At 59.4% G+C, this 24960-nt stretch overlaps 1 protein-coding gene across 1 annotated transcript in view; it reads left to right on the forward strand.

The window, feature by feature from the left end:
- Positions 1–24960, forward strand: part of LGR6 (leucine rich repeat containing G protein-coupled receptor 6) — a 177804-nt gene that overhangs the window by 98579 nt on the left and 54265 nt on the right. Inside the window, exon 6 of the mRNA XM_064173489.1 lies at positions 23312–23527. Coding sequence (XP_064029559.1) covers positions 23312–23527 — 216 coding nt within the window. The remainder of the gene's footprint in view (positions 1–23311; positions 23528–24960) is intronic.

Consider the following 24960-nt stretch of genomic DNA (forward strand, 5'->3'; position numbering starts at 1 on the left):
GATTCCAAGGCCTGCAGGGATAGGCCAAGGGCAGTGGCTGCAAACTAGAGCAGAGCAGACTGAGATTGGATGTGAGGAACAAGTTCTGCAGCAGGAGGCTGCTGGAACACTGCAACAGGTTGCCCAGGGAGGTGCTTGAGGCTCCATCCCTGAAGATATTCCAGGTGAGGCTGGACAGGGCTGTGTGTGACCTACTCTAGTGGAGGATGTCCCTGCTGAGTGCAGGGGGTTGGACTGGATCAGCTTTGGAGCTGCGTTCCAGCCCAGAGCGTTCTGTGGCTCTGTGACTCCAGCCCCACCAGCACTGCTGCTGCTAACATCACCTTTGCAGGACAGCAGTGTCTGTCCTCACCTGCAGCCTGCAGGACTGCTGCTTTCACACGCTGGTGGGGTGCAGCCTGGAGGGCAACCTGCACCCTCTGCATTGTTCTTAAAGACACTGCAGATGTTTTCCTGTCTTCTACAAACAGCCTCTCCCATCACATTCTGATTTCACTCCAGCTTTGCTTGGCTCACAGAATCACAGCCTCACAGAGTGTCAGGGGCTGGAGGGGACCTCCACAGCTCAGCCAGTCCAACCCCTGCCAGAGCAAGGACCTCCTATAGCAGGTCACACAGAACACAGCCAGGCAGGTGTAGAATATCTCCAGAGAGGGAGACTCCACAGCCCCCCTGGGCAGCCTGTGCCAGGCTCTGGCACCCTCACAGGGAAAAATTCCTCCTCATGTTTCCATGGCACTTCCTCTGCCTCAGCTTCCATCACTGCCCCTTGCCCTGGCACTGGCATCCCCCAGCAGAGCCTGGCCCCAGCCTCTGGCACCCACCTGCACATCTTTATGACCATTGCTGAGGTCACCTCTCAGGCTCCTCCTGTCCAAGTTCCCAGCCCCAGCTCCCTCAGGCTCTGCTCCTAACAGAGCTGTTCCATTCCCTTCAGCATCTCTGTGGCTCTGTGCTGGACTCTCTCCAGCAGTTCTGTGTCCTTCTTGAACTGGGGGCCCAGAACTGGACACAGCACTGCAGATGTGGCCTCAGCAGGGCAGAGCAGAGGGACAGGAGCTACCATCCACAGCCCTTCTAACCCACCCCAGGGTGCCATTGGCCCTCACAGCACTAACCCAGCCCTGGTGTGCACAATCCCTGCAGGTTCATTTTCCCTCTGCTCCAACCCACTGCTTTACCACTTCTCTGATCCCTTTAGCAGGAACATTTTGGATTCTTGTGGAAACACAATGAAGACCTTTCCATGTCCTGTCCCTCAAGGCAGGTGATTATTTTTACACATGTGTCCAGAGACTAAAATGCAAAGAATGACTTAGAGCAACCTGAGCACAGGTGGGCTTTGATGTAGGCAGGGAGGGAAGCTCTGCCCACCTGATCCCATTCTCATAGGCATATAAATTCTTTTGACAGAAGGAAAGGGGGGAAAAGGACTTTGGAATCAGCATGGCCTGAAGAGCTCAGTCCCTTCATTCCTCTTTTCACCACTTTGATCTGTTGGAGGTTTGCCAGTCTGCTGTCAGCAGCAGTATTCTGCTCCATAAATCAGAGTGGAGCAGGGAGCTGGGCGGAAGAGCTGCTCCTGCTGGGTGTGCAGAGGCTCACAGGATCACAGAGCACAGATGCCAGGGGTTGGAAGGGACCCAAAGAGATCATCCAGTCCAAGTCCCCTACCAGAGCAGGACCACACAATCCAGCTCAGGACACACAGGAACACATCCAGACAGGCCTGGAAAGACTCCACAACCTCTCTGGGCAGCCTGTGCCAGGGCTCTGGGACCCTTCCAGGCAAGATGTTCCCCTTGTGCTGAGCTGGAACCTCCTGTGCTGCAGCTTCCATCCACTGCTGCTTGTCCTGTGCTAGGGAGCAGTGAGCAGAGCCTGTCCCCCCGTCCTGACCCCCAGCCCTCAGAAAGTTATAGACATTGATTAAATCTCCTCTCAGTCTTCTCTCCAGACTCTCAGCCCCAGGTCTCTCAGCCTCTCCTCCCCAGGCAGTGCTGCAGTCCCCTCATCATCCTCACAGCCCTCCCTTGGACTCTTTCCAGCAGTTCCTGTCCCTCTGCAATGGAGAGCCCAAAACCGAAGGCAGTGCCCAAGATGAGGTCTCCCCAGGGCAGAGTAGAGGGGCAGGAGAACCTCCCTTGATCTGCTGGGCACACTCTGCTGAATGCCCCCCTGGACCCCATTGGCCTCTTGGTCCCCAGGGCACATTGCTGTGCCATGGATGTTCTCCCCCAGCACTCCCAGCTCCCTCTCCTTGGGGCTGCTCTCCAGCAGTCACCTCCCAGCCTGTGCTGCTGCAGTTCATTCTCCCTCCCCGGGGGCAGGACTCTGCACTTGTCCTTGTTGCACCTCGTTTGGTTCCTTTGTGCCCAGCTCTGCCTGCCCAGGGCTCTCTGGATGGCAGCACAGCCTGCAGCTGTCTCAGCCAAGCCTCCCAGCTTGGTGTCAGCAGCAAACCTGCTGAGAAAAGCCATGGGACAATCAGAGCTCTGGCAGCAGCATTCCAGAGCAGGCAGTTGCCATCTGCTGGCATAGAAGCTGCCCACCTGAGCTGTGTGGTGTGCAGAGGCTTTCTGGAGCTCAGCAGGAAAGAGGCCAGGGAGAGGCACTGAGGTGGCTCCTGATGGCAGATCTGAAGACAGATTGAAGCAAAGCAGCCCAAATACCTTCTTGGTGAGGGCTGCTGGGAGCACAGGACCTGGAATTTCAGCAGTTACTGTGCAGCAGAGGCACAGCGTGGGAGGGGCTGGAAGGGACCTTAGCAGACAATGCAGTCCAACCCCCTGCCAGAGCCACCCAGGGCACAGATGGAGCTTCAAAGTCCCCAGAGCAGGAGACTCCACCACCTCTCTGGGCAGCCTGCTCCAGGCCTCCAGCACCCTCACACCAAAGACATTTCTCCTTCTCCAAGGTGAGATGGAACCTTTTGGGTTCCAGCTCATGTCCCCTTGTCCTGTCACAAGACACCACCAAAAGAGCCTGGCCCCTTCTTGGCCCTCAGCCCTCAGGAGTTCACACTGATCAGATCCCCTCTCAGGCTGCTCTTCTCCAGACCAAACAGGCCCAGGGCTCTCAGCCTGTCACAGACATTCCTGTCCCTTCAGCACCCTCACAGTCCCCACTGGACTCTCTCCAGCATCTGCCTGTCCCTCTTGAACAGGGGAGCCCAGAGCTGGACGTGTCTGTGGCAGGAAAGAGCCCAGAGCAGGTGCCACAGTGCAGGCAGCATGCTAGCCCAGATCCTTCCTCTCTGTGCCCAGACCCTGCCTGCCTCACCTCTGGGGTCCTCTCTGCTCCCCAAGGCAGCTCTGGACAGCAGCCTGGCCAGGTCAGTGCAGTTCTGCCATAGCATGGGCAGGGACTCCCAAAGCTGATCCAGTCCAACCCCCTGCACTCAGCAGGGACATCCTGCACCAGAGCAGGCTGCCCACAGCCCTGCCCAGCATCACCAGGAGCATCTCCAGGCATGGACATCAACCACCTCCCTGGGCAACCTGTTGCAGTGTTCCAGCAGCCTCCTGCTGCAGAACTTGTTCCTCACCTCCAATCTCAATCTGTTCTGCTCTCATTTCAAGCCACTGCCCTCGGCCTGTCCCTGCAGGCCTCTGCAGACAGTCCCTCTGCAGCCTGCTTGTAGCCCCCCCAGGTACTGGAAAGTTGCTCTGAGGTCTCCCTGAAGCCTTCTCCAGGCTGAACAACCCCAACTGTCCCAGCCTGTCCTCACAGCAGAGCTTCTCCAGCCTCTGATTGGCTTTGTGGCATCCTCTGGACCCTCTCCAGCAGGTCCAGGTCCTTCCTGTGTTGGGGGCCCCAGAGCTGGACACAGCACTGTGAGGTCTGCCCAGAGCAGAGCAGAGGGCAGGATGCTCTCTCTTCATCTCTGGCCATGCTGCTTTGGATGCAGCCCAGGCTGCCCTTGGCCTCATTGGCTGCCAGTGCCCATTGCTGGCTCCTGTCCAGCTTCTCACCCACCAGCACCCCAAGGCTGCAGGGCTGCTCTGGATCTCAGCATCCTCCATCCTCTGCTGATATCGAGGACTGCCCCAGCTGAGGTGCAGGACCTTGCACTTGGCCATGTTGAACCTCATGAGGTTCTCCTCAGCCACTTCTGCAGCCTGTCCAGGTCCCTCTGGATGGTTCCATCCTGCCCTTCAATCTTAGCAGCTGCACCACCCAACTTGGCTTCCTCTGCCCTCACTCCTGTGCTCAGCACTCTGGCTGGCAGTGTTCAGTGGGGGTGCTGCAGAGAAGACAGAGGGCCCCAGGGCAGATGTGTGCCATGTCCCTGTGGACACTGCAGGCAGGCACTGCCACATGTCTGGGTGTAGTGCAGGTAACTTCCAGGTGATGTAGCTCTGATGTGCTGAGCCCTTGCTGCTGGCAGTGCCCCTCCCTGGCTACTTGGAAGCAGGGCAGCAGGGCAGAAGGGCAGCAGGGCAGCAGGGCAGCAGGGGAGCAGGGCAGAAGGGCAGCAGGGCAGCAGGGCAGCAGGGCAGCAGGGCAGCAGGGCAGAAGGGCAGCAGGGCAGAAGGGCAGAAGAGCAGAAGGGCAGCAGGGCAGAAGGGCAGAAGAGCAGAAGGGCAGAAGGGCAGCAGGGCAGCAGGGCAGAAGGGCAGCAGGGCAGCAGGGCAGCAGGGCAGAAGAGCAGAAGGGCAGCAGGGCAGAAGGGAACCAGGGCAGCAGGGCAGAAGGGCAGAAGGGCAGCAGGGCAGCAGGGCAGAAGGGCAGCAGGGCAGCAGGGCAGAAGGGCAGCAGGGCAGAAGGGCAGCAGGGCAGAAGGGCAGCAGGGCAGAAGGGAACCAGGGCAGCAGGGCAGCAGGGCAGAAGGGAACCAGGGCAGCAGGGCAGCAGGGCAGAAGGGCAGCAGGGCAGAAGGGAAGCAGGGCAGCAGGGCAGAAGGGAAGCAGGGCAGCAGGGCAGAAGAGCAGCAGGGCAGAAGAGCAGAAGGGCAGAAGGGCAGAAGGGAAGCAGGGCAGAAGGGTAGCAGGACAGCAGGGCAGCAGGGCAGCAGGGCAGCAGGGCAGAAGGGCAGCAGGGCAGCAGGGCAGAAGGGCAGAAGAGCAGAAGGGAAGCAGGGCAGAAGGGAAGCAGGGCAGAAGGGCAGCAGGGCAGCAGGGCAGCAGGGCAGCAGGGCAGAAGGGCAGCAGGGCAGCAGGGCAGAAGGGCAGAAGAGCAGAAGGGCAGAAGGGAAGCAGGGCAGAAGGGAAGCAGGGCAGAAGGGCAGCAGGGCAGCAGGGCAGCAGGGCAGCAGGGCAGCAGGGCAGAAGGGCAGCAGGGCAGCAGGGCAGAAGGGCAGAAGAGCAGAAGGGCAGAAGGGAAGCAGGGCAGAAGGGCAGCAGGGCAGCAGGGCAGAAGGGCAGAAGGGCAGCAGGGCAGAAGGGCAGCAGGGCAGCAGGGCAGCAGGGCAGAAGGGCAGAAGAGCAGAAGGGCAGCAGGGCAGCAGGGCAGAAGGGCAGCAGGGCAGAAGGGAAGCAGGGCAGAAGGGAACCAGGGCAGCAGGGCAGCAGGGCAGCAGGGCAGAAGGGCAGAAGAGCAGAAGGGCAGAAGGGCAGCAGGGCAGCAGGGCAGAAGGGCAGAAGGGCAGCAGGGCAGCAGGGCAGCAGGGCAGCAGGGCAGCAGGGCAGAAGGGCAGCAGGGCAGAAGAGCAGAAGGGCAGAAGGGCAGAAGGGAAGCAGGGCAGAAGGACAGCAGGGCAGCAGGGCAGAAGGGCAGCAGGGCAGCAGGGCAGAAGAGCAGAAGGGCAGAAGGGCAGCAGGGCAGAAGGGCAGAAGGGCAGCAGGGCAGCAGGGCAGAAGAGCAGCAGGGCAGCAGGGCAGAAGGGCAGCAGGGCAGAAGGGCAGCAGGGCAGAAGGGCAGAAGGGCAGCAGGGCAGCAGGGCAGCAGGGCAGAAGGGCAGAAGGGCAGCAGGGCAGCAGGGCAGAAGGGCAGAAGGGCAGCAGGGCAGAAGGGAAGCAGGGCAGAAGGGCAGCAGGGCAGCAGGGCAGAAGGGCAGAAGGGCAGCAGGGCAGCAGGGCAGCAGGGCAGAAGGGCAGAAGGGCAGCAGGGCAGCAGGGCAGCAGGGCAGCAGGGCAGAAGGGAAGCAGGGCAGCAGGGCAGAAGGGCAGAAGGGCAGCAGGGCAGCAGGGCAGCAGGGCAGCAGGGCAGAAGGGCAGAAGGGCAGCAGGGCAGCAGGGCAGAAGGGCAGAAGGGCAGCAGGGCAGCAGGGCAGCAGGGCAGAAGGGCAGAAGGGCAGCAGGGCAGCAGGGCAGCAGGGCAGAAGGGCAGCAGGGCAGCAGGGCAGCAGGGCAGCAGGGCAGAAGGGCAGCAGGGCAGCAGGGCAGAAGGGCAGAAGGGCAGCAGGGCAGCAGGGCAGAAGGGCAGCAGGGCAGAAGGGCAGAAGGGCAGAAGGGAAGCAGGGCAGCAGGGCAGAAGGGAAGCAGGGCAGAAGGGCAGCAGGGCAGAAGAGCAGAAGGGCAGAAGGAAAGCAGGGCAGAAGGGAAGCAGAGCAGAAGGGCAGCAGGGCAGCAGGGCAGAAGGGAAGCAGGGCAGCAGGGCAGCAGGGCAGCAGGGCAGCAGGGCAGCAGGGCAGCAGGGCAGAAGGGCAGAAGGGCAGAAGGGCACCAGGGCAGAAGGGAAGCAGGGCAGCAGGGCAGCAGGGCAGAAGGGCAGCAGGGCAGAAGGGCAGAAGAGCAGAAGGGCAGAAGAGCAGAAGGGCAGAAGGGAAGCAGGGCAGAAGGGCAGCAGGGCAGCAGGGCAGAAGGGCAGCAGGGCAGAAGGGCAGAAGAGCAGAAGGGCAGCAGGGCAGAAGAGCAAAAGGGCAGAAGGGAAGCAGGGCAGCAGGGCAGAAGGGCAGCAGGGCAGAAGGGCAGCAGGGCAGAAGGGCAGAAGGGCAGCAGGGCAGCAGGGCAGCAGGGCAGAAGGGCAGCAGGGCAGAAGGGCAGAAGAGCAGAAGGGCAGAAGGGAAGCAGGGCAGAAGGGCAGCAGGGCAGCAGGGCAGCAGGGCAGCAGGGCAGCAGGGCAGAAGGGCAGCAGGGCAGCAGGGCAGAAGAGCAGAAGGGCAGAAGGGAAGCAGGGCAGAAGGGAAGCAGGGCAGAAGGGCAGCAGGGCAGCAGGGCAGAAGGGCAGCAGGGCAGAAGGGCAGAAGGGCAGCAGGGCAGCAGGGCAGCAGGGCAGAAGGGCAGAAGGGCAGAAGGGAAGCAGGGCAGAAGGGCAGCAGGGCAGAAGGGCAGCAGGGCAGCAGGGCAGAAGGGCAGCAGGGCAGAAGGGCAGAAGGGCAGCAGGGCAGCAGGGCAGCAGGGCAGAAGGGCAGAAGGGCAGCAGGGCAGAAGGGAAGCAGGGCAGCAGGGCAGAAGGGCAGCAGGGCAGAAGGGCAGCAGGGCAGCAGGGCAGAAGGGAAGCAGGGCAGCAGGGCAGCAGGGCAGCAGGGCAGAAGGGCAGCAGGGCAGCAGGGCAGCAGGGCAGCAGGGCAGAAGGGCAGCAGGGCAGAAGGGAAGCAGGGCAGCAGGGCAGCAGGGCAGCAGGGCAGAAGGGCAGCAGGGCAGCAGGGCAGCAGGGCAGCAGGGCAGCAGGGCAGAAGGGCAGCAGGGCAGAAGGGCAGCAGGGCAGCAGGGCAGCAGCCTCTCTGGCTCCACTTCCCATGATCCTCCCAGCTGCAGTGAGCACAGTCTGGGGCACACCTGAAGGTGCACTGGTGACCTCCACAGCTGATCCAGAGCATGGAGGGTGAGAAATGCCAGCATTGTGCTTTCTTCATTTGGACTTAGGTGGGCTGCTCTCCCCTTCTCTGTAACCACAGCAGTTTGGCTCAGGAGTGGTAAGCCAGATTCAGAGGAGGCACTGGGCTCTGGCATAGGCTTTGGGCAGACAGGATCCCCCTGGCTTCCTGTGCCACAAGCTGTCACACAGCCTGCTGCTAGCCTGCTCTCTTCTCCCAATATGATCTGTCACTGAAGATCCCTGCTTGGCACCAGGACTGGCAGCAAGAACTTGGCAATATCAGAGCAGAAATAGATGCAATAAAATACAAGCCCAGTTCAAAATCCAGACCTTGGAGCTGTTGCTCTGCTGGCACTGGCCTGATCCAAATCCCTGGCTGGGTTCAAGAGCATTCCAGACCAGGAAACAAAGTGAGTGTCTGGACCTTGTCTCATTCCAGCAGCTTCCTCTGCCACCCAGTCTGCATCCCCCTGCTGCTTGTGGAGGGTTCCCTTTGCAGGGCAGTGGCACTGCTGCTGCAGCAGGGAGCAGAACCACATCTTCAAAAGCCACTGCATCACCCTCTGCTGTGGGGCTGCAGCTCTGCCACTGAGTTCTTGGTAGGACCCAACCAGCAGCTTCCCTGCCTGCCTTTTGCAGCCCTCAGAACGCAGCAGTCAGATCTGCCAGCATCTGGCACGACCAGAGAGCAGCCTGGGCCAGGTTTACAGGTGGGAAGCCTGTAGCTTTGTAGGGGGCATGCACAGGGAGGCTGGGGGCTGGCAAGGGAGGCTGATGGCTTTGTGAGCTGCTGTGACTGCAGTGCTGCTTCCCTCCCTCGTGGTGGGACAGCCTTAAGACACCACCAGGAAGGCAAATCAAATCCTTCTGAGTCATCTCCCATGGCCTCACTGCACACCCATCCTTCCCTGCAGGTGACTCCTGCCGTGCCCACGTCCCCCTGGGGCAGCCCAGGTGGGTTTGTCTCCTCTGACCGCAGCCATTACTCATCCCAGGCAGGCAGCAGTGGCAGAGGATCAGCACCTCTGGGGGCTGAGTCACCCTGCAGACCTCGGGGCCTGTCTGGGGGATGTGAGTCACTCTCTGCTTTTCCCCTCTGGCTGTCAGAGACCATGCACTGATGTCAGGTTCTGTGTGAGCAGGGCTGGCTGAGAGGTGCTTTTCCCACCCCTTCACTGCCAATAGGGATGCTTCCTCTCCCCACCTCTGCTTTTATCTGGCACCAAAACCCATCACAGAGAACTGCTGCCAAAGCAGAGCTGAGCATCTCTGCTCCCCAGTGGCCCTGTGCCCAGCACACCCTTGGGTAGCCCCCAGACCTCACCAGAGATCATCTTGCCCAGAAGGAGGAGTGCAAGGAGCAGGGCAGGCACTAGCCAGAGAGGAACTGCTCTGCACTGCAGGGCTGGAGGGCTTGGAACTTGTAACCATTGCCCTGGGGGCAAGTCAGAGGTGAGAAAGGCTTCTGGCAGGGGCCCTGTGGACTTCTCCTGTGCTCATCAGAAGGTGCTGGGAGGTAGGCTGGGTGATAGGTTGGACTCAATCTCGAAGGTCTTTCCCAACCATGTCAATTCTGTGACTGTGAGCTGCTTTGGTCAGACAGTGAAAGCAGGAAGGGACCTGCTGAGCCTCTTGGATCCTCACAAGTCCATGGGATCCACCCGAGGGTGCTGAGAGAGCTGGCAGCTGAGCTGGCCAAGCCACTCTCCATCAGTTATCAGCAGTCCTGGCTCACTGCAGAGGTCCCCAGAGACTGGCAGCTGCCAGTGTGATGCCATCCACAAGAAGGGCCAGGGGAGGAACCAGGAAATGACAGAGCTGCCAGCCTGGCCTCAGTGCCAGGCAAGGGCATGGGACAGGTCATCCTGAGTGCCATCACACAGCACCTACAGCATGGCCAAGGGACCAGGCCCAGCCAGCAGGGGTTTAGTCAGGGCAGGTCCTGCTTGAGCAACCTGAGCTCCTTTTATGATCAGGTTCCTGCCTGGTGCATGTGGGGCAGGCTGCGGATGGAGTCTGCCTGGACTGCAGCAAAGCCTTTGACACTGTCTGCCACAAGCAGCTCCTTGCCAAGCTGGCAGCTCCTGGTTTGGACAGAGTCACTCTGGTATGGGTCAAGAACTGGCTGGAAGGCAGGGCCCAGAGAGTGGTGGTGAATGGTGCCACATCCAGCTGGCAGCTGGCACTGGTGCTGTGCCCCAGGGATCGGTGCTGGGCACAGTCCTGGTCAATATCTTTATTGATGATCTGGAGCAGGGCATTGAGTGCATAAGCAGTGAGTTTGCAGCTGGCACCAAGCTAAGAGCACCTGTGGAGCTGTTGGAGGGTAGCAGAGCCCTGCAGAGGGACCTGGCCAGGCTGCATGGGTGGGCAGAGGCCAATGGGATGAGACTGAACAAGGCCAAGGGCAGGGTTCTGCACTTTGGCCACAACAACCCCAAGCAGCACTCCAGGCTGGGGCCAGAGTGGCTGAGAGCAGCCAGGCAGAGAGGGAGCTGGGGGTGCTGGCAGAGAGGAGCTGCAGAGGAGGCAGCAGTGCCCAGGTGGGCAGCAGAGCCAATGGCATCCTGGGCTGGCTCAGGAGCAGTGTGGGCAGCAGCACAAGGGAGGTTCTTGTGCCCCTGTGCTTAGCACTGCTCAGGCCACCCCTGCAGTGCTGTGTCCAGTTCTGGGCTCCTCCATTGCAGAGAGATGCTGAGGTGCTGGAAGGTGTTTGGAGCAGGGCAGCAAGGCTGGGGAGGGGCCTGGAGCACAGCCCTGTGAGGAGAGGCTGAGGGAGCTGGGGGGGTGCAGCCTGCAGCAGAGGAGGCTCAGGGCAGAGCTCATTGCTGCCTGCAGCTGCCTGCAGGGAGGCTGTAGCCAGGTGGGGTTGGGCTCTGCTGCCAGGCAGCCAGCAATAGAACAAGGGGACACAGCCTCAAGCTGTGCCAGGGCAGGTCTAGGCTGGATGTGAGGAGGAAGTTGTTGGCAGAGAGAGTGATTGGCACTGGAATGGGCTGCCCAGGGAGGTGGTGGAGTGGCTGTGCCTGGAGGTGTTGAAGCCAAGCCTGGCTGGGGCACTTAGTGCCATGGTCTGGGTGATTGGGTAGGGCTGGGTGCTAGGTTGGGCTGAGTGAGCTTGGAGCTCTCTGCCAGCCTGGCTGAGTCTGGTTCCAGGAGAGCTGCTGTGCCTGGCAGGCTGTGTGGGTACCCACTGCAATGGCCTCAGTGGCTTGGTTTGCTGCTGCAGGAACCACCCTGAAGGAGCAGTTCTCTTCAGCAGTGCCCCAAGAAATCTCTGCCCCCATCTGTCCTTCCTGCAAGCAAGGAGAGGCTGTGCAGGAGAGCTCCACGTGGCTGACGGGCAGGGAAGCACCCCCGGGAGGCAAGAGGGCAGTGCTGGTTAGAGCCCAGCTCAGCTCAGCAAACTGCAGTCACTCTGGGCCATGCTGTGGGAGAACTGGCAGGGGACACAGTGCTGGGGGGCTGTAGGGGCTGCCCTCTCCTCCCAGGGCAGAGAAGGTCTGCCCCTGAGGCCTCCCCCGTGTGCAGTGTGTGAAATCATAGACCCACAGAGTGGCTCAGCCTGGAAGGGACCTCAGAGCTCATCTACTGCAACCCCCCTGCCACGGGCAGGGACACCTCTCAGATAGCTTCAGTTGCTCAAGGCCTCTCCAGCAAGGCAGCCACAGCCTCCCTGGGCAGCCTGTGCCAGCCTCAACAGCCTCACTGTGCAGAGCCTCCTCCTGATGTCCAACCTAACTCTGCCCTGCTCCACTTCCAAACCATTGCCCCTGGTCCTATCCCCACAGGCCCTTCTGAACAGTCCCTGCCCAGCCTGCCTGGAGGTCCCCTTCAGACACTTAACTGCAGCTCTAAAATCTCCCTGGAGCCTTCTCCAGGCTGAGCAGCCCCAACTGTCCCAGCCTGTCCCCACAGCAGAGGTGCTCCAGCCTCTGATCACCTTCCCGATGCCTCCTCTGGACCTGCTCCCTCAGGCCATGTCCTTCCTGTGCTGAGTCCTAGCTGGCCCCAGCCCTGCAGGTGAGGGGCCCCGGAGCAGGCAGAGGGGCAGGATCCCCTTTCCCCAGCTCTGGCCACACTGCTTTGGCTGCAGCCCAGGAGCCCTACAGGGCAGTGCCCACCGTGTGCTGTGGTCACCTCCACACGTCCCTGTGTTGGCTGCAGCAAGGGGCAACACTCCAGAGGTCATTCTCACACCTGGGGCTGGTGACCACTCTGTGTCCTTCCTACCCTTCTCTGGTCACCCTGCAAGGGCTGCAGTGCCCACAGAACACTAAGGCTTGGGAGGAACCTCCAAAAGATTGATTCAAACCAGAGCAGGATCACCTCGAGTGACCCCCCGGGGAGGCAAATGTGCCTGTGCCAAGCACAGGGACCTACTTCCACCCCCATGTCCCTCATGCTGGCTGGGAGTTGCCCCCTGAGGCTGCCCCAGCTTCAGGGAGAGGCTGATGCTGCCCTCCCAGTGCCTAGAACCCGGCAGGCACCAAAGCCATGCCCAGCACAGCTCCCATGCCCAGACCCCACACGCTCTGCACGTTGAAGCCCAAATGTGTTTGCCACTGACTTTATTATGAGGACTCCTGAACCTTAGCACAGAAGCACCCAGGGCAGGCTGCAGAGCCTCACTGACAGCTCCATGGAGCAGAGGGACAGTGGGGCACAGGTGCTCTGCTCAGCAGATGCAGCCACGCAGCAGGGAGGATGTGTCCCAGCTGTTGCATGCAGGAGTGTCAGTGTGGGAGGCAGGGGGGCCCCAGGTGTTCCCTGGGGGAGCACTCCCAGTGAGCCATGGAGAAGCTTCAGGTGAACTGGAGATGGGAAGTGAGAAATTAACAACGCTGAGGGGGCTGGAACTCTGCAGCAGACTGCCTGGGGACACAGCTCAGGGCCCAGCCCTGCAGATGCTCAAGGTGAGGCTGAAGAGGGCTCTGGGCAGGCTGAGCTAGAGGAGGATGTCCCTGCTGAGGGCAGGGGGTTGGACTGGGTGAGCTTCGGAAGTCCCTTCCAGCCCAGAGCTGTGACTCTGTGATTAGCATCTTCAAACCTGTGCCCCTCTAGGCAGCATTTAGTGCTCTGCAAGACACTTCAGGCTGCCCTCAACCCTGCCTCTGCCTCCTTCCCAGCCCCCTGGGCTTCAGGTGGTGCCTGGGAGCATGGTCAGTGAGGGAGACTCGGGGGTGAAGAGCTCAGACCTGCCTCTCCTCAGGTCAGGCACAGGAATCCCTCTCTGTACTGTGATGTGATGCTGAGAAACAGCATTTGAGGGGCAGCAGAAGCCAGCCCTGTATAGGACAGGCCCTGATGTGGTGTCTCTGGCAGCTCTGTGAGCTCCCTGCTAGCCCAGGCTGCAGGCAGTGTGCAGCTCAGCTGCAGCTCTGGCAGCTCTTCACTGCAGGCAGCTCCTTCAGCAGCCCCTGGCAGCACTGGGCAAAGCTGCTGCTCCCAGTGTGCAGGGGCAGGAGGAGGCAAAGAGAAGCCAAGCAGCATGTCCAGGCCACAGTCAGCCCATGGCAGAGCAGGGGCACTATGCAGCTGCTCCAGACCCTGGCCAGGCAGACTCAGTCAGTGAATGGCAGGGGCTGGAAGGGACCTCTGGAGAATATGGGGTCCAAACCCTGCCAGAGCAGGGGTACCCAGGGCAGGGCACACAGGAAGGCATCCTGAGGGGGCTTGAGAGTCCCCACAACCTCTCTGGGCAGCCTGCTCCAGGGTCCAGCACCCTCACACCAAAGAAATGTTCCCTCTGTTGAGGTGGAACCTCCTGGGTTCCAGTTTGTGCTTTCCCTCATCCTACCACTGAGAAGAGCCTGGCCCCTTCTGGCCCCTTCTGGCCCCTTCTGGTCCCTTCTGATCCCTTCTTGACACTTCTTTCCCCTTCTGGCCCCTTCTTGCCCCTTCTGGCCACTTCTTTCTCCTTTTGGCCCCTTCTGGCTCTTTCTTCCTCCCACCCCCTTCAGATATTTGCAGACATGGATCAGATCCTCTCTGAGGCTCTCCTCTCCAGTCTAAACAGCCCCAGGGCTCTCAGCCCTTCCTCAGCAGGTCACTTCATCATCCTCATAGCCTCCCTTTTGCCTCTCTCCAGTAGTTCCCTGTGCCTCTTGAAGTGGGGAGCCCAAAGCTGGACCCAGTACTGCAGATGTGGTCTCACCAGGGCTGAGGGGCAGGAGAACCTTCCCTGGTGTCATGGCTCAGTGCTGCACCTTGAAAGCAGCCTCAGCTGCCAGACAGAGCCAAAGATCCTCCCAGTGCCCTGCAGCTGTGCTGTGGCTCAGAACCTAACCTCTGGCCCGTGGAGGATGCTCTCAGGCAGAGAGGGGCTGGGGCCAGTCCCCATGCCCATGCTGGCTCTGAGGGGCTTGCAGCTGCCCTCCTGTTTGAATTGGGTAACTTGCTGGGGGAGGGCCTCAGGCCCTGCTGAGATGAAGAGGTTTGCTCTCCTCCTCCTCAGGCCAGTGTCTGCCCAGCAGTGGTTGTGCACTGAGGCACAACAGTGACCACCACGGCTCAGGGCTCCCAGCAAGGTCCAGGGCTTGTCCCCAGTGTGGACTGTCAGCAGCAAGGGTGAGGGCTCTGAGTTCTGAACCAAATCTGGCTGCACTGGAAGGCCACAGGGGATGCTCTGGGTGCTCAGCCAGCATGAGAGGCACTCAGAGGCAGCAGAGCACAGCACCCCCAGAACAGGTAATCTCCAGCCCAGCAATGCCTGCCTGAGCTGAACAGCACAGCCTGGCAGCTGGAACCCTTCCTTGGTGCCTCTCAAGGCACAAGTCAAGAGTGGATGGAGCAAGGCAGACACCCAGACATGAGTCTTTGTCGGGGTACGGAGGCTGGCGAGAGGTGAGATCAGGGCACTGACGACTCGAGACAGCAGCTTCATGGCATCTGTGCATCAGTGCAGCTTTATTAGGGTAGTGCAGCGTCTTATATAGTGCTCAGAGGAGGTGTTTCCAGCCAGCCTGGGGCTGGCAGAAGTGGACAGTACAGATTGGCCCCAAGTTATGTGTAAGGCAGAGATAGGTTAACTTACAGTAAACACCTTAAGGATCCCACCCAGGGGGGATGGCCAGAGTCAGCCCCCTGGGCCGTGCCCACCCAAGGGGCCGGCAGATTCCACCCCCTGACAGCTGTGCGTGGGTTGCTCATAGTCGCCGGCTCAGGCCCCTGGGAGCCTCAAGGCTCCAAGGACACTTCTCATCACAGGGTCTGATGTTTACCTTTCATGCTCCACTGCGGGAGAAAGCTTCCCACAAGTCTCCATCAGCTCCCCTCTGCCAGACAGAGACCCTGCAATGCCGTCAGCTGCCCTCTGCCATTCAGGACCCCTGCAATGCCATCAGCTCCCCTCTGCCATTCAGGACCCCTGCAATGCCATCAGCTGCCCTCTGCCATTCAGGACCCCTGCAATGCCATCAGCTCCCCTCTGCCAGACAGAGACCCTGCAATGCTATCAGCTGCCCTCTGCCATTCAGGGGCCCTGCAGTGCAGCTTCTCTGCAGCCAACCTCTGTGCCTCACAAGCAGCAGCAGCCCTGCAGGGACCCCACTGCTCAGGCAGCTCTTGGGCCATTCTGCTTAGCCTCCAGCTGCTTGCTGTGCCTTGTGCAACTCCTGTGCCTGGCACCGTGGGCAGAGGGGTGACAGCAGGCACCCAGGGAGAGGGCTGGCTGGGGAGTTGGCACAGCAGTGGGAGTGTAGCTGCCCAACTGCCAGCAGTTCCTGTAGCTCCACAGAGGCTTTGGCAAAGCATCTTGCGTGGTTGTGACCCGAGGGCTTTTGGAGGTGCCTGCAGCCGGGGCTAACAAAGCTCTCTTGTCTGTGGCAGAGGCACTCTCTGTGCAGTCAGGTAGGGCTCTGATTTCATTTCCTGAGCATCCCTCGTGGAGGCCTTCCCAGAGGGACACATCCCACGAAGTGAGGAGTGAAGACTCACTGCAGCCCAAGCAGAGCCCTGCAAAGTTTCCCAGCAGGTCCTGTCCCACAGCCAGCTGGGAGCATGTTTGCAGCTTGACTCTGCCCTGGCTGCCACAGGAGCCTGGAAACGCTGCTGGGGAGCTCTTGCAAGGCTGCCTGAGGGCTGTGGGCAGGGGCTGGAAGGGACCCTTAAAGCTCCTCCAGTCCAGCCTCTGCGACGAGCAGGGACACCTTCGACTAGGTCAGCTTCCTCAGAGCCTTGTCCAGCCTGACCTGGAATGTCTCCAGGGGTGGGACCTCTGCCAGCTCCCAGGGCAACCTGTGCCACTCTTCCACCACCGTCACTGTGCAACATGTCCTCTCTGCACCTCCCCTCTCGTCCTTGTCACTGCAGGCCCTGCTAGGAAGTCTGTGCCCATCTCTCTCGCCAGCCACCTCAAGCAGTGAAGGGGCAGCTGCTGTGCCTGGGGTCTGCTCCAGGCTGGGCACCCCCAGCCCTTTCAGCCTGCCCTCCCAGGAGAGGTGTCACAGCCCTGTTCTTGTGGCCTCCTCTGCACCTGCTCCACCAGGTCCTTCCTTTCCCCACTCTCTCTGCGGTTCCTTACAACCACGAGGACATGGCAGGAGGAGCAGAAGCTGAGCCCTGCCTCAGGTCAGCATGGCAGTGCCAGGCTGCCTTTCTGCTGCCCCATGGGTATCCAGATGAAGGAAAAAGCCTTTGGTCTTCACCTGGCTGGCCTGGGCAGGCTCAGAGACACAGAACCTCCTGCCCCTGTGTGTCCAAGCCCCATCAGGTGCTGTGCCTGGCAGAGAGAGCAGCACACATGGAGGTGGCTTGCAGGGGAGTGTGGCAGAGGGGGGAAGTGTTTTGCAGGGCTCCAGAGCCACTCAGCCTCAGCTCCTCTCCGGGTGAGCTCCTCAGGAGCTCCAACCAGGCACTCAGTGCCTCTGGGAGTTCTGCCTGGGGAAGGAGCCGAGGTGTTGGCCCCAGCCATGAGTAACTGATCAGAGACGCTTAGCTGCGCTGACATCATCTCCTTGTGTTACTACAAGGAACTTAGATCCTATTATGGGATAGGAGGTAACTCAATTGAGCCTTTCAAGATAAACTCAGACAGGAAGAGAGACAGGACTGCCTGGAGGCACCAATTAGGCACTTCTGGTGAGCTCAGCTCTGCTCAGCCAACACTGCAGACGGGGCCAGGGGAGCCAGCAGCTGACTGCCTGAGAGAGGGGTGGGCTGGGGGTGGGCTGCAGCTCTCTCTTCAGAGCACTTTTGCCTTAGGTCCTGCTTTCTGCCGCTGGCAATCAGGCTGCAGATGTCCCCAGGCTGGAGACAGAACAGCCCAGCCCAGTGGTCACAGCTCTCCTCCAACTTTAGCAAGGAAGTACCAGAGGTACTGCAAAATGGACTGAGAGGTGCACTGGAGTTTGAGGTCCCATTGCCCTGCTGGGACACTGCTGTGGGCAGCAGACAGCCACAGCTCCACAGAATCACAGTGTGGTCACTGCACAGAGTCCAGCTGAGGCATCCAGACAGGATCACAGAGCACAGATGCCAGGGGTTGGAAGGGACTCAAAGAGATCATCCAGTCCAAGTCCCCTGCCAGAGCAGGACCACACAATCCAGCTCAGGGCACACAGAACACATCCAGACAGGCCTGGAAAGGCTCCACACGAGAAGACTCCACAACCTCTCTGGGCAGCCTGTGCCAGGGCTCTGGGACCCTTCCAGGCAAGAAGTTCCCCCTGGTGCTGAGCTGGAACCTCCTGTGCTGCAGCTTCCATCCACTGCTGCTTGTCCTGTGCCAGGGAGCAGTGAGCAGAGCCTGTCCCCCCCTCCCTGACCCCCAGAGCCAGTCCCCCCTCCTGACCCCCAGCCCTCAGATAGTTATAGACATTGATTAAATCCCCTCTCAGTCTTCTCTCCAGCCTAAGCAGCCCCAGGGCCCTCAGCCTCTCCTCCCCAGGCAGTGCTGCAGTTCCCTCATCATCCTCACAGCCCTCCCTTGGACTCTCCCCAGCAGATCCCTGTCCCACTGCAATGGGGAGCCCAAAACTGAAGGCAGTGCTCAAGATGAGGTCTCCCCAGGGCAGAGTAGAGGGGGAGGAGAAGCTCCCTCGACAGACAGAGGTTATTGGCTCTGCCGTGGGTAGGGAAGGAAGAGGAGCAGCAGAGCACTTCCCAACAGCAGGGCTTTGGGCAGGGCTGTTGGTTTCCAGGCTGCAGGTCTCCCTGTAAATGCTTCAAAGCCAGAAGGGAACTGGAAAGGTGTGGGCAAGGCTGCTCCTGCACAGCAGAGCCAGAGGTCCTGAGATGTGCACCACAGCTGCTGGGGGAGAGACTGCCCCTGGTTATCCACCTGCCCCACCAGCCACAGCTGCCCTGCACCCACAGCTGCCTGGGAACAGCTCTGCTGCATCCTTGGGAACACTCCGGGAGCACTGCTGGGAGCTCCTGGCACGGGGACCCAGGGACCTCAGGTCACAGCTGCTGCTGCCACAATTCCTACACAACCCACAGGCTGCTCAGGGCACCTGCACACAGCTCCACACCACTCAGCCCTCCTGAGGGGCTTCTCTCCTGCACACTGCCAAGGAGGCACCTCCCACTCTTGACCTTTTCTCATTGGAAAAGAACCTCCCCTTCCTTCTGGGAATGTTTTTGATCCTAGCATCTTCTCTGCACTGTTCCTGGCAAGAGGACAGGCAACTTCTCAAGCCCTGTCAAAAGCAGGCAGTGCAAGTGGCTCTTCAAAGGCACTCTGGGCCCTTAGCCTGCACCCAGGACTTTCTCTCCTGCTTCACACAGGTTCCTGTGGCTCCCCAGAGCTACCCCTGGCCACAGCACTGGGAGGGCACCAGCGGGTGGGGCTCAGACAAACTTCACTTTCTGCTGGCCTGCTCCTCTCACCACAGCCCAGCACAGCTGAGAACTGCTGCCCAGGGGGCAAAGAGGCCACAGGCAATGCCTCAGACCAAGAGCCAAGGCACTTGTGATGTCCTTCCCAAGCAGTTCACTCTCTCCTCATCCCTGTAGTGCTTAAAAGAGAAAATGGGGTAAAATCTGGGCTGACTCCAGGCACTTTCTTGACTTTTGGCTAAATCTCATCTTGAACTCACACAAATGCCCCACAGGTAGGTGCAGTCCCAGAGCCAGAAGCTGAGACCTGTGAGCAGCTGGTGAGTTTCACATGCTGCTGCTCTCGAGTGTCCCACTTAAATCCAGCCCCTTCAGCCTGCCACAGGCAGGACAAAGCTCCTGCTCTGGCAGGGGGATTGGACTCCATCTCTTTGGCTCCTTCCAACCCCTAATATCCTGCAATCCTGCGACGCTCTGCAGTGCTGTGCTTGAGTCTGTGAAGTCATCTGGAGCCCTTGTCCCTCTGTGGATCCATTTCCCAGTCCCACAGCACTGCCTGACAGCAGCTGTGAGAAGCAGCCTCACTTCTTAGCCATCCACATCTCCCTCTGCCAGCACCAAAGGGGTTAAAGCTTGCAAGGGAACCCAACCGAGGGAGCTGGTGAAAGGAAGATTAAAACATCTCCGTGGAAGGTGAGGAGCCAGCCCCAGCCTGTGCTGCCACATTTACCCACTAATGGGCCCAATTATCTTTGGCATAAATCATAGCTCCAAACACCTTGGGAGCCAGAGTCACCCACTGAAGAAAGGAGAGGGCTGTTGGGTTGGTTTTTGTTTAGTATAATTGATATAATTACCACCAGCTCCGTGCCAAGACCTTCAGCTTTCCTCCTTCCAGAAGAAAGTGGAGAGCTGTCTGGGAGCCACAGCAATTAGCAATCCCCACATGCACAGCTTTTATTAGAAAGAATGCACTCTGCAGCAGCAGCAGCAGCAGCAGCCAGCAGCTCCCTCAGCAGCCAACAGCCCTTGGGAGCCACCGGTGCAGCCATCACCTGCCTCATGGAATCACAGAGTGGGTTGGGTTGGAAGGAAGCTCAAAGCTCAGCCAGTCCCAAGCCCCTGCCATGGGCAGGGACACCTTCCACTAGAACAGGTCACTCAAGGCCTCATCCAGACTGGTCCTGAACACCTCCAGGGAGGTTCTGGAGCACAGGTGCTTCTGTGCTCCACAACCTCCCTGGGCAACCTGTGCCAGTGTCTCACCACCCCCAACCTGTGCCAGTGTCTCTCCACCCTCAACCTCTGCCAATCTCTCATCACCCTCAACCTGTGCCAGTCTCTCACCACCCCCACTGCAAACAACTTCTTCCTCACATCCAGTTTCAATCTCCCCTCTGCCACTTCAAGCCCATTCCTCCTCCTCCTCCTGGCATTACCAGACCCTTCCTGAGCCTATGCCAACCAGCACTGGAGCTGGCCCAGCAACATCCATCCTGGGGTGGGTTAGAAGGGCTGTGGTTAGTAGGTCAAGAGAGGTTCTCCTGCCCTGCTGAGGCCACATCTGCAGTGCTGTGTCCAGTTCTGGGCCCCCAGTTCAAGAAGGACACAGAACTGCTGGAGAGAGTCCAGCACAGAGCCACAAAGATGCTGCAGGGAATGGAACAGCTCTGTTAGGAGCAGAGCCTGAGGGAGCTGGGGCTGGGAACTTGGACAGGAGGAGCCTGAGAGGTGACCTCAGCAATGGTCATAAAGATGTGCAGGTGGGTGCCAGAGGCTGGGGCCAGGCTCTGCTGGGGGATGCCAGTGCCAGGGCAAGGGGCAGTGATGGAAGCTGAGGCAGAGGAAGTGCCATGGAAACATGAGGAATTTTTCCCTGTGAGGGTGCCAGAGCCTGGCACAGGCTGCCCAGGGGGGCTGTGGAGTCTCCCTCTCTGGAGATATTCTACACCTGCCTGGCTGTGTTCTGTGTGACCTGCTCTGGGTGCTCCTGCTCTGGCAGGGGTTGGACTGGCTGAGCTGTGGAGGTCCCCTCCAGCCCCTGACACTCTGTGAGGCTGTGCTCCATGCTTCCCCCAGCACCTGGGGCACCATCACAGTGGATTCAGACTCCCCTGTGGCTCATGCCTGTGGCTTCACCCAGCAGTTCTTGTCTGTATGGTGAGGGTGATGGAGCCTGGAGCAGGCTGCCCACAGAGGTTGTGAAGTCTCTTTCTCTGCAGGCTTGCAAAATCCACCTGGATGTGTTCCTGGGTGACCCTGCTCAGGCAGGGGGATTGGACTGGATGATTTCTGGGGGTCCTTTCCAGCCCCTACCACTCTGTGATAAGGCTGCACCATCACAGGCTCCACCTCACAGCCTTGCCAGGACCCATCCCTGTCTTGGACAGCTCAGCCTGGTGTGGCAGCCCTTGGCTCTGCTTTGCTGTGTCCCTTGGCTCTGCTTTGCTGTCTCCAGTTCTGAAAGCTTCATTGAAGCTTTGCAAAATGCCATCCCCTGCTCTCCGTGGACATTTTCATTGTCTGCTCTTCAATTCATTAAACCCAGAGCTGAGGCTTCACTTTAAAACAATCTTCAGTAAACATACAGAGGTTTGGATGAAAGGAAACCCCAGGCTGTGCTGCCAACAGCTAACAGAGTTCTCATGCTGGAGGAGGAATGGAAAAATAAAGCAAAGATTCCCATTTCCCACACCAGTTTTCATTCTGCTCAGAAAGCTCTTGTTTGTCCCACAGCATTTTGATGGAATTTTTCAGCCAGGGTCTTTAATCTTCCCCTGAGCTGCTGCAGGCTTTGCTTTGCTGCTCTTTATTCTCTGGCTTTGCCTTTGCAGGGAGATGGGTGCTGCTGTGCTCCCATTTGTTTGTAGCCGTGGTGACAGGAGGTAAATTGGAGGCAGAACTTCCAACGTGCCCACCCTCCTCAAGGGGAAAATATTCCCTGCCTTGTGCCAGCCCTGGGAGCAGAGCAGCAAATCCTGTGGCAGCTGAGCGGAGCTCTGGGTGAGGTTTTGCCGTCCCCGAGGAGCCGGCGGAGCCCTCGGCTGGGCAGCAGCGGCAGAGTGGGAGGTCAGGAGAGCACAGGGCTGTGGGGCGGTGAGGAGTGAGCTGCTGAAGGACGCTGGGGACGCTTTCAGCCGAGGCAGTGCTGTCCCAAGGCTTCGGCACTCTGCGCGCAGGACGCTGGGCTGGGAGGTCCCGGGGCAGCCGCAGAGGAGTTTGTCTGCACCTCCCAAGCAGGCACCAAGCCCCAGGCCTCTCCAGCCAGCTCAGGTCAGCCAGTGCAGAAACTGCTGCTCCCTGTGGCACAGGCCAAGGGCTGCTTCCCAGGGTCACCTGAGCATCCCAGGCAGGGTGCACCACCCCTGCCCTGCGCAGAGCCCCAGCTGGTGCTGAGCTCCTTTTGCTCTCCTGCTGCAGGCTGCAGGGTGCTGGACTGGTTGTGAACCGGGAAATGCTTTCTGTGTGCTATGAACAAGGGCCTGGTGCTGGGGGTGGAGGGCAGTGTCTGAGGGTCTGCTCCAGGGTCCAGCTTCCCTCCTTGCATGCAACCCCAGCACTTTCTGTACCACATCGCCCTCGGCAGGGTGGTTGATGTGAGGGCTGGGCCCTGACAGCTCTGCTCACTTCCTTCTCTGGTGCTTTGGTAAGAGCCAAAGAGCTCTTTCTTTGCCATTTGAATGCAGAGATTTTTCCTGTAGATAGCTTGGAAAAAAATGAAATAAGCTCTGTTGGAATGGTTGGAAATCAGGATTTGCTTTCTCCTGGGTGTAATTGGTTCCTGGTACTCCATCCAAACTGGAATTGCTTTCCTGTTACCCTTTTCTTTACAGATAACAAATTGTATCCTGCTCACCCTTCTGAGATCCCCAAGAGAGATGAGACCCAAACCTCCTTCTCTCTTGATTGTTTTTTCCATAGTAAGCTTAATAGATTTTGGCTTCTTGTTCTGTTCCGGAACCAAAACAGCCCTAAAAATTACCTTCCTCACCAAATGAAAGCTCAGCTCCAACTGCCCTAAGGTGTCCATGGTGATTAAAAACCAAAAAGGCAAACTGTGGAGAAAGAAAAGGCCTGAAGAGGTGACACAGAGAGCAGAGGCTTCACTGCTGAGGATGTGAGATGGAGAGCAGAGGCTTCACTGCTGAGGATGTGAGATGGAGAGCAGAGGCTTCACTGCTGAGGATGTGGGACAGGGAGCAGAGGCTTGGTTGCTGCTGCGTGACACAGGAGCTGGCTCCTTGGCACTGTCCTGCAGCTCAGACTGAGCACAGGGCCCCAGGCAGGGCTGCCACAGTTTGCATTCCCAGACAAATGTTTTTCTTATGGAATGGGGTTTGGACCACCTGGTGTGGCTGTCCTGGACATCCCACGGCCCCAAGTCTGAGCGGGCTGTGGGATACCCCAAGCAGGGCTGTGCCTCCAGAGATAGGCTCAGGCAGGTCCACGGCAAGCCCGGCCCCAGGGGATGCAGCTTTGATGCTCCTCTGTAAGGGTCTGACTGCAAGCCACAGCTGGCCAGAGTCCACCTGGGGGGTCCATGGGGAAGGCTTTAGCCTAACCACTTTGTTCAGGAAGCTGCCATGGGCTGGCAGCACTGCATGGGCATCAAGAAGAGATCATCCTTGGCAGCAGCCAAACATCTCTGGGAGCAGGCAGGAACCTTGCTCGGAGCCCTCCTTATGCTAATCACTGTCTGCAGCCTGGCCCCATCTCCCTGCCCATCGATCCCTGCTGGGCATCCAGGCCGTCCTGGCTCAGTGCTGCAGGCACAGTGCGCCCTGGGTGCGTCCCTCACTCACCCCCACCCTGTTTGTTTCCCACTCAGCCGCCTGGATGCCAACCTGATCTCTGTGGTACCCGAGAAGAGCTTCGAGGGGCTGCCCTCCCTGCGCCACCTGTGGCTGGACGATAATGCCCTGACCGAGATCCCTGTCCAGGCTCTGAACCAGCTGCCAGCACTGCAGGCCATGACCCTGGCACTCAACCAGATCTGGCACATCCCCGACTACGCCTTCCAGAACCTCAGCAGCCTCGTGGTGCTGTAAGCCTCTCCGCTTGCTTCTCCCCGCGCCCAGCGCTGCCTCCTGCCCGTGCCTGGCAAATGAGGCCCTTCTCCCGTGGGCAGCCCTGCTGGTGGCTCCCCGGGAGCAGCTTTGTGCTGCAGGCCACTTGCTCCCTAGCCCCCGGCAGAATCACAGCTTGCAATGGGTTGCAAGGGGCCCACAAAGGTCATTGTGTCCAGCCCCTCTGTTCATGGCAGGCTGCATCACAGAGCCACAGAGCCACAGAGCCACCCAGGCTGGCACAGACCCAAGCCCAGCCTAGAGCCCTGCTCTACAAGATCACCTTAAACCACAGCCCCAAGCACCGCAGCCAAACCACCCTGAAACACAGCCAGGCTGGGGGACTGCAGCACCTCCGTGGGCAGCTCATCCCAGCCCCTGACCACTCTCTCCAGGAAAAACTTCCTCCTAGTGTCCAATCTAACTCTCCCCAGCCTCAGCTTGAGGCCATTCCCCCTTTCTCTGCCTGCAGTCCCTGTGAACAGAGCCCAGCAGCAGCCTCTCCACAACGTCCTTTCAGGCAGCTGTAGACAGCAGTGAGCTCTCCCTCAGCAATGAGCATCTCCCCAGGAGCAGCTTTTTGCTACAGATCATCTGGTTCCAAGCCCCCTGCCACGGAACCACTGCCTGCATTGGGTTGGAAGGGACCCTCAAGGTGCACCATGTGCAGAGCTCCTGCACTGGGCAGGGAAACCTGCAGCTGCAGCAGCTTCATAAGGGCCACATGAAGCTTGACCTTCCCCCATGGGAAGCCCTGGTGGTGGCTCCCCAGGAACAGCTTTTTGCTGCAGGGGTGGCAAGGCAAAGGTTTGCTCAGAGAGGCAGAGAGCCCCTGTGGTTTGCTGGGAAACACTCAAATGGCCTCCTGCCAATTCCCATCATTTCTCACCAGACGGTTCCCCAATATCAGTAAACAAATAACAAAGTTAAGAGGAAGAAGTCACTATCTGGAAACAAACCTCTAGGATCTGATGTCTGAGTATTCAGGCAACTTTTCTGCTTCTCATTTCCATTTCCCCCTCCAAACCTCACCTCAAATCTACAACATACCAAAAGCTCCCATCCACACGACTGGATTGGCTGAAGCGAAGCAGTCTGCACTCAGGGCAGAGAGCAAATCTGAATCTGGGTTATTCTTCTTGGAAAAAATGCCAAAAAAAAAAACGTTTTGCCCAGAGAAGACTTTAACCAAAAGCTCTGAAGCTCAGCACCTTGCCCCTGCCTGTGTTACGGGTGCAGAGAGCTGCTCCTGCGGTGCTGGTGGTGCCCAGGTGGCACCATGGACATTTTCTGACAGCACAGGAGCAAGGCAGAGAGCAGCTCTGGGCTCAGAAGGTGCCTGGGCCAGGGGACAAGCTCCATGAGACACTACGAGACTGCAGCCTGAGGCCAGAAGGCAAACTGCAGTCAC

This window comes from Pogoniulus pusillus, chromosome 39, assembly GCF_015220805.1.
Source record: "Pogoniulus pusillus isolate bPogPus1 chromosome 39, bPogPus1.pri, whole genome shotgun sequence".
Taxonomy (NCBI): Eukaryota; Metazoa; Chordata; class Aves; order Piciformes; family Lybiidae; genus Pogoniulus; species Pogoniulus pusillus.